Source organism: Quercus lobata, chromosome 3 (genome assembly GCF_001633185.2).
Source record: "Quercus lobata isolate SW786 chromosome 3, ValleyOak3.0 Primary Assembly, whole genome shotgun sequence".
NCBI classification, from domain to species: Eukaryota; Viridiplantae; Streptophyta; class Magnoliopsida; order Fagales; family Fagaceae; genus Quercus; species Quercus lobata.
Window position 1 is genome coordinate 72051066 of NC_044906.1, and position 8460 is coordinate 72059525.

The 8460-nt window shown below is 31.9% G+C and overlaps 1 protein-coding gene across 2 annotated transcripts; it reads right to left on the reverse strand.

Moving 5' to 3' along the window:
• Positions 1-2635: 2635 nt before the first annotated feature.
• On the reverse strand, positions 2636-5331 carry LOC115978935 (PLASMODESMATA CALLOSE-BINDING PROTEIN 3-like). Of its 2 annotated transcripts, XR_004088896.1 has the most exons (5): positions 5054-5331; positions 4427-4666; positions 4288-4324; positions 3800-3875; positions 3243-3317 (listed from the first exon to the last, which is right to left on the reverse strand). XR_004088896.1 is itself a non-coding variant. In XM_031100860.1 (4 exons), the coding sequence occupies exons 1-4, from the start codon at positions 5103-5105 to the stop codon at positions 2999-3001; spliced, it is 648 nt and encodes a 215-aa protein (XP_030956720.1). In that variant the 5' UTR covers positions 5106-5316; the 3' UTR covers positions 2636-2998. The 2 variants fall into 2 exon arrangements, 1 of the variants encoding a protein (XP_030956720.1); XM_031100860.1 differs by lacking the exon at positions 3800-3875 and having other exon boundaries at positions 2636-3317; positions 5054-5316.
• Positions 5332-8460: the final 3129 nt, after the last annotated feature.

Consider the following 8460-nt stretch of genomic DNA (forward strand, 5'->3'; position numbering starts at 1 on the left):
TGAAACTTATAAAATTTAGTTATATTTCAAATATAATACACTACAACAGAAGTTAAAAAAAAATAGTTCACCTTAAAAAAATATTTATTAAACATACAAAATGTAATAGTATGATATATTTGTACCTTGTAGAGATAAAAAGATTTAAAAAAAAATTGTAGAAATAATTTTTTTTAAATAAGTAATACTCGAAGAAATTATTACTTTTTATATATTACACCCCATTACATAATATTTATATATTTTCATACATTGCATGGGTTTGCGGCTAGTTTATTCGTAATAGATATAGATGCTGCCAGTCATTTTATAAGTATGCCATTGAAACTCAAATATTCATATAACTTATTAACAATTAATGTCCTGTGTAGAAAATCGTTTTAGTAAATTTCACTCCACGTGATGCTTCAATGCCCCGTTTAGGAATTGCTAGTCTTTAGTTTCCTATATCGGTAAGCTATAGTAAATTTATAACTTCTTTCTACAAATTGATGGGGAAGTTGGATAGAAGCACAATCTTGCATACTTCAGGATGTAAACTGCCATTTCCTATTTACCAGGAGAGCAGTCTAGACTCATCCATGAAACATGTTCATGGAAAATGGTTTAGCACTTTTCAAAATTCAGACTCCGTTATCATATGTATATCCTGTTTTAGTACCAAAAGTTTTGGTTTCAATCAGAATTATTATTGCCGCTAAAATTACCAATTTTCTCAAAAACTTAAGCTATTAGAAAATTATAAATTTAATCGTTTAACTATATACTTGTAACACTTCTCACGTATGAGCTCAAACTTCCTTTTTAATAGGTGAAACCCAATACTTTGAATTTTAAATGGAAGATAGAGTGGATGAGATAAGGATTGAACTCCCTGCTCTGATACTATGTTAAAATTATTGATTCTCCCAAAAGTTTAACTTGTTACAAAATAATAGATTTAATCATTTAACCATACACTTACAATTAACCTTATCTTGTAAAGTTTTCCCAAAAACTAATTTACACTATATAATATAGTGGCTGACTTTGACTAGTTGTTGAAGCCAACCCATAAATTTTTGGACCAAGTTTAGTTGCTGTTGGAAATGAAAGACACTTATTAGCCCTTTATGTTTATGATAATGCATGTTAGTTATATAAGTAGGGCCTTTCGAATTCCTGGGGCTACAACTGGCCCGGAATCATTTTCATTGGAAGGAATCCCAAAAGATTGTATCAAAACATCTACTAGTATTTGAATGAGTGATATACTTGATGTTTAAGCAAAATTTCTTGCAAGATATGCTGATGCTGAAGCTTGGGACCACAACTCTTGTTAAACAAGATTTTCACATGAAGAAATAGACCAAACACATATAAATGCTCTTCTTTTCCTTTTATGAACAGATGATTATGAATGCAATGCTTTCTATATGTTAAGGATTCATGCTCTACCCAGTGGTTGGCTGTCATGGTTCCCTGGATGTTGGGAATTTTCCTACTGTTTGGGGGAAGAAGAAAGAACAAAAAATACAAAAGTTACAGTATATTTTATTTCCTCTATTTTTAGTATCATAAATTTGATAGTTATTTAAAAAAAGAAAAAGAAAAATGAATTATAATTTTTATTGAACAAATCCTCTTAAGATTCAGCCATGTAACTACTTGATTAAAAATACACTTTCTTCCTCCACATGGCAAAATCTTAAAAGGAGAACTTAAAAAACACCACCTAAGTTCTGTATCTAAGTCTTGCTCATTTTTATTTAAATACCAAAATGATGGAAACCCCAAAGTTCAAGAGATTAATTATAAAGTTTGAAACTTAGGGGATCAAAATGACAATAACATGAAATTTTAAAGAGTGTTAATTACAAGTTTTGAAACTTTGACAAAACTGCCCCAGATTAAAGGGGAAAGTATGTATTAATTTTAGGTCCCACTACACATTATTATGCAACCGAATCTATTATATTATCACATAGAATAATTTTAGAACTTGTGAGTTGTAACCACTTGATTTGGTTGGTAGGTCACCAGTCTCTCTCAAGTTCCAACACCGTTTAGCCAAAGCATATGCACGATTGCTTTTTTTTTTTCTTAACCAGATATATATTTGCTTTTTTTTAAAACCAGATATATACGTGGCCATGCACGTCAAACTCAATTATTCTAAAATATGGGTTGGTTTGACACTTGTTGGTCCCAGCCATGAATTAATGGCTCAGAAGATCAAAACTTTTCTACCGTGCACAACTTTAACTTTAACAACAACCTCTTCTCTTCTCTTCTCTTTCTCTCATAACTTTACATATTGAAAATAGGCTGCCAAGTGTTTGTCTTTCATCAAAAGTGCACCTAAATTGGTGCAAATGTAAACGTCATAGTAGATGGGGGGTGGCAATGGCATGTTCTCTTTTTTCTGTCTAATGATGAGTCAAATTTGTCAAAAAGATCAGCAAGAAACGTGTTCAAATCACACTATTCTAGCTATAATACAATGGATCCATTCACAATAAAGGTTCCTTTTTCCTTCTCCTTGATTCGGATTGTAAACAAAATAATACATGACACGTTAAACATTAAAAAACCATAAGAAATTCTTGACAAAGAACCATAACACCAACAAGAACAAAGATTTTTAATAGGCTAAAAAGTAATTAACTAATATAAGTAGATAGGGTAGTAAAGTTCCATTAAATTAAAAAAAAATACTGCCTCTCTCTAGATATACACATAGGAAAAATCTAAAAAGAAGAGATCAGGTTCCTCTACCCCGATACCAGTCATATCACCACTCAAAAAGGAATCAAATTCTCCAGCAGCAGCCCAGCATTTTTTTTACATAGGAGACAACAGAAAAAAAAAGAGATAATAAAAAAATACCTTAGTGGTAATTGCCTCTAGATGATTCCAAATTACAAGCCTAGGCTCTATCATGGTGACATCTTGTCCACACATCAACCCCACTAGTCAATACCTCCCCTCTTTTTTTGAACTAGGTGTAGTATTATTTTCAGGCCCACAGCAACACTAACCAGAGGGTCAGGCCCAGAGAGAAGAACAGGCTAGTGCATCTAGTGATGAGAGGTACAGGAGCACTTGAATCATTGATACCAGTAGTGGTGGTTCCTGAGGGGCTGATTCCTGTGCCAAATACTGAAGAAGGAGTTGTGCCTGTAGGTGTGGTTGTGGTTGGAGTTGTGGTTGGAGTTGTAGTTGATGGTGTGGTTGTGCTTGGAGTTGTGCCTGTAGGTGTGGTGCTTGGAGTTGTGCCTGTAGGTGTAGTGCTTGGAGTTGTGGTTGTGGGAGTTGTTGGTGTTGTTCCTGTTTGGCTGAACAAAGCAAAACATCATCATATTAATATTAACCTCAAAACCATGCTTCATTATGACAAAATTAAAAAGGAAAAAAAAAAGACTATTCATAATAAAAAGCTGAACAGAGCCAAAAAAACATCATATATATTAACCTCAAAACCATGCTTCATTATGATAAAATTAAAAAGGAAAAAAAGACTAATTCATATTTCATACTACTAAAAGTTTAAGCCATTAAGAAAGCATGAACTTTAATTATCTAATTATTATTCTAACACATTTGGTTATGTTTGGGCCTCTGTCTCCCTTTAATATGTGAGTCACAAGGCCCAAAAACTTACACAACTAGAAAATAATACATTTTAATCATTTAATAATTACTCTATCAAAATAAAAATATATGATAAGAAGAACATGCAGAAAACAGAAGTGAAGCTGAGATCTGAGGAGAAAGAGGACAAATGAACTTGTGAAATATCAACATCATGACAGCTCACCAGCTCTTATTAAGAAACAGGCTCAGGATTGTAATGATATGAAGCTGTGAGGCACTAGATCTACTTTTCTGAATCACTGTCAAGAAAATTATTTTATTCACCTTCAATAAGTTAGTCTAATACTAGGCTGCAATTGCTAATCCAAGCAAAACCCAGTTCAGAAATACCATTTATTAGATGTCAATAATTGCAGGATTGGTAAAGTTAGGAAAGCAGGCTTTTCACAAGCAGAATTAATCAGTATGAAGAATCTTTAACCAAAATAAATAAATAAAAAATCTTCTTTGGGCATGGAAAAGAAGCCCCTAAATAAACAAAGTTCCCCACATAAAAAAGGAAGCTTTAAACCAGATTCACACTCCACCGAAGTCAGAAATGTTTTGAAGATAACAACTGAAAATTTTTCCTTTCATGTGAAAATGAACCAAAATATTCACTCAGAATGACATAAAGATTCAAGATTTGAAGTAAGAACTAAGAAACCATACCTGGATGATGGGTAAACACAAGTAGTAGAAGATCCAGCTGTAAATCAATCATCCAAAGAAGATGAAAAATGAAATCAGTAAAAAATTTTAGTAAACAAAAATTGCAGGTGGATGAGTGTCCAAGCCCAAAGGTACTTACTTGGGGCAGTTTGTGTGACAGTGGCAGAGCCTGAGAAATCACAGCTCCCTTGAGCCTGACTCTTTTTTTGGTAATAGCTATTCACAGCATAGTCACAATGATTCTTTACAGTGTTAGGGCTGTAACAGGCACCATTTTGAACGATAGGAGTACAGTCAGCTCCAGCTCCACAAGCATAATCCAGTGACTTCTGAAGGGCTTGGTCACTGAGCCCATCTTTGCATACACAATATGTAGCACCTATAGGAGAAAAAATGAAAATTATTTAAAGCAAAAACCAAGAATAGATCAGTTAGTTCACACAAATCTCCTTCCCCACACCCAAAAAAAAAAAAAAATTAGTACAAGAAACTAAGAAAATCAAAGGGAAAAGGCGCCATACACTGTCTCCAGCAATATCTTGGCCATATATGCAAAGAAAAAGTTTTTTCATTTTAAATCCTTATCAGATGGAGTAAGAGAAAACAACAAAATTAAACTCCACACTCACTTGAGAAAATCTATTTACCCATTTCACTTTAGCAGGAAAAGGCAAAAGAGAAAATCATGGCAAAAACAAGATTTAACCATTTAAATCTAAGGTTTTGGGGAAAGAAAAGAAAGACTCAAAAAAATCCAGGAGCTTACTTGAATAGCCAGTAAGGGCTAAGAAAAGCACCAGATACACTAGAACAGCCATGATTAATTGAAGATTGTAGTTGAAATTATATGAGAAAATTAACTATCTTTTATGTGAGTTGGGTGAGCTTGAAAGCAAGATGGCTAAAGTGGGTTTGAGAGAGAGAGAGAGAGAGAGTTGATGTTGAGAGCTATGGAGATTTCTAGACTATAGTGGAGGTGTGAAGTGTCTGTATCTGGTACATGCTTTTAAGAGGCCCTTTATGTTTTTTACAATCATGTATTAAACTGTTAATTTAATACTTTTTAGTTTGTACCATAAAGATTAATATATATATTTATGTTAAGAATGGAGAAGAGTGATATGGGGAACTGAGCAAGCTGGAGCTTTTGTCATGTATTTGACTGTTGGTGTTGGTGTTGATGTATTACATTCTAACGGTCATAAACTCATGTGGGTGATCAAAGCTTAACCCAACCTGGTTTTGGTTGGTACTCTGTGGTAAGGGGGCCCTACAATTGAAGGTTCTTGCAGATCTTTTCTCTTCTGTGCTGTCGCTTTGAGCTGCTAGCATCACCACATTTGTCCTTCTTTTTGTGCTTTTTTTGGGGCATCAATTGAAAATTTTGGTGCTTTGGAATGATTCTCTTTTTCTTTTTTCTTTTTTCTTTTTTTTTTTTTGGAGAATTAAGGAATGATTCTCTTTATATTTGTAAACTGATTGGTAAGCTTATAGACTATAGTTACCATCATGTCTTAAGCCTAAAAAAGAAATGAAAAATAAGCTCTTCCCTTGAATCCATGCACTTCTTTTTATATGTAATATTTTTTTTTTCCATCAAAATAATAATGATAATAATAATAATTTTTTTTTGGGGGGGGTTATTTAGGTTAGAGTTTTAAAATCAAAACTCATGGATTTCATGAAACCTTAAAAACTACTAAATCAACCCTTTATAATTATATTTATAATAAGATTTGAATTTATGTTATTCAATTATGAATCGCGACAATTATTTTTTATTATTGAATTAAAATGATAATGAATTTCCTTTTAATATAGCGTTTAATCCAGCTACTAACTACTTTAATTTAAGTTGGGCAGTATTTTACATTAAGTTAGGTAACTCTGTAGGAAGAAAGCACACTTTGCCATAACTTAAATATTAATTAATTTGCGATTAGAAAAAAAAAAAAAAAAAAAAGTCATTTATATATGTGGTCACCACCAGTACTTGGTGAACATCAATTTGATTACCACTTGATACATGTATAAATTATGTTACTTAATGAAAAATAATCTAATTACAACCTGACATATAGATAATTATTAAAAAGTATATGGCAAAGTGTGTCTTTTTGTTAAGGCAATGTTGTATATTGTTGGATTCTTTCCTTTCTCATTTTATTCTCTAATAATGAACTGTCCGACCCTATCTTAGCTTGCATGAACTTTTAGACAATTCGGCCAACATATATAAAACCTTTAGAGCAGGTCAAAAACCTCACACACGAATTTTATTCCCAAGAGAGAGCTTTATACTTTCAGAATGTTATAGAAACAAATTATATCTTTTCTAAAAATAAAAAACAATCATATATTTTTCCAAATAAATTAAGACAACTGTTATGAATCTCGACACACCAATACCATTAAAGAATTTATGCATTCAATTATAAAGATCTTTAGAGTATTCTTCTTCAAAGTAGATATTACTCCGTCATTCTCGGTTAGCTTAATTGATAAAAAAATTTTGTTGTCGAATAAAAAGTCATTGTGGATTGAATCTTGTTTATACTAAAAATTAATTAGTGTTTTAGTTTAATGATAAAAATCAATCATCATAGAACAGACGCTATAGGTTGAAATTTTTTATTATATCTATAATAATAATTTTAAAAAAAATAGAGATCTACTCCTGTATATAATTCAAAACTATCCAAATTTGCTCTTATAAATTTGAATATCATTAGCTTCATCATAGTATGGTGCTATTTCTCTTCCTGGAAAAAGAAAAAGGAAAAAAGAGTATGAAATTGACTCATCATAATAGGAATTTTATAGGACAATGGAATCAAGAGTGCTTATATCTTTGTAATAACAACATATCAAAATCTTATGAATGTAAATAGTATGATTACAAACAACAAAGGGGTCAAGACACTTCAGGGTTTTATCTACTCATCTCGATGTAGATGTTTAGCACATTAATAATATTCAACTTTTCAAAACATATCCTGTCGCCATTTTCAATATTTATTAATCATGTTGATGTGATCTTGTTGTTCTAAAGAACAAAAGTCTATGGAATGGTATGAATTCAGACACTCATTCGCATCATGTTTCACAGCTTATCAAGCTAGCAAATTGTGATTGGTGTGTAAAAATTTTGTATCAATTAATTCATGTGAAAGTGATGAGGAAAAAAAATGGAAAAAAAGTGTGTTTTGCATGTAAGTATAGAACTATAAAATAGATCTTTCAAGAAAGGTAGCCAACCGACGTAGCCAACCGACACAGCCGAAGACATTATATTACGTTATAAAATTGATTTGTTAATTGATTTGTGGTTGGCCTTCCGTTCTTGAGTAGTTTTAGACAATTTGGCCTTTTAGAAACATACTCAAACTCAAACCCACGTAGACATGTACTGGTCCAAGGCACCCTACTCTGCCACTAGGCCAAGCAGTGCAACGCAAGTCAGCATATACCCACAAGTAAAATAGGTATTGATATTAGAATATGCATAAAAAATTTGACAAAAAACTTCAGGCACAATTCATGTGATAGCTTGTCTGTGATAAATAAAAAAAATGATATCAATAATGAGTTTTGATAAGAATCAATAAAATCTTAGTAACTTAATTATTGTGAATTTTTGTGTATGTAGCATTGCTCTAACTAGAGATGACTCTCTCTCTTTTTTTCTTTTTTTTTTGGATTTCGACTTTCTCTCTCTCTCTCTCTCTATATATATATATATATATATATATATTCATGGGGCTATTTACAAGTTTGGATACAAACTCAAGTATGTCCCTCCTTGCATTTCTGTATGTGACAACCGGTTGTTATGATCATGATTTAAGGTTGTTGATTAGTAAGGAAAAGAGGGTATATTATAGTTCTTTATTCTATGATTCTATCAAGAACCAAATTCACTTCTTTATAGTGATATCTATGATGATGGTGATGATGATTGATGAACCCCACACCACCCTTTGAGCCTTTACCAATTTGTAGCAATGAGCAAACATTTGACATTGATAATAAAATAATGTTAATATTGATGAGTGATCAAGATATCGAAGGAGAGAATAGTAAAAGACGGATACTGGATTTTAACGTAATTCAGCTTAATGACTTTTGTACATAAGATAAAGTTTTTAAAAGGCTATATCTTTGTTATTGAAA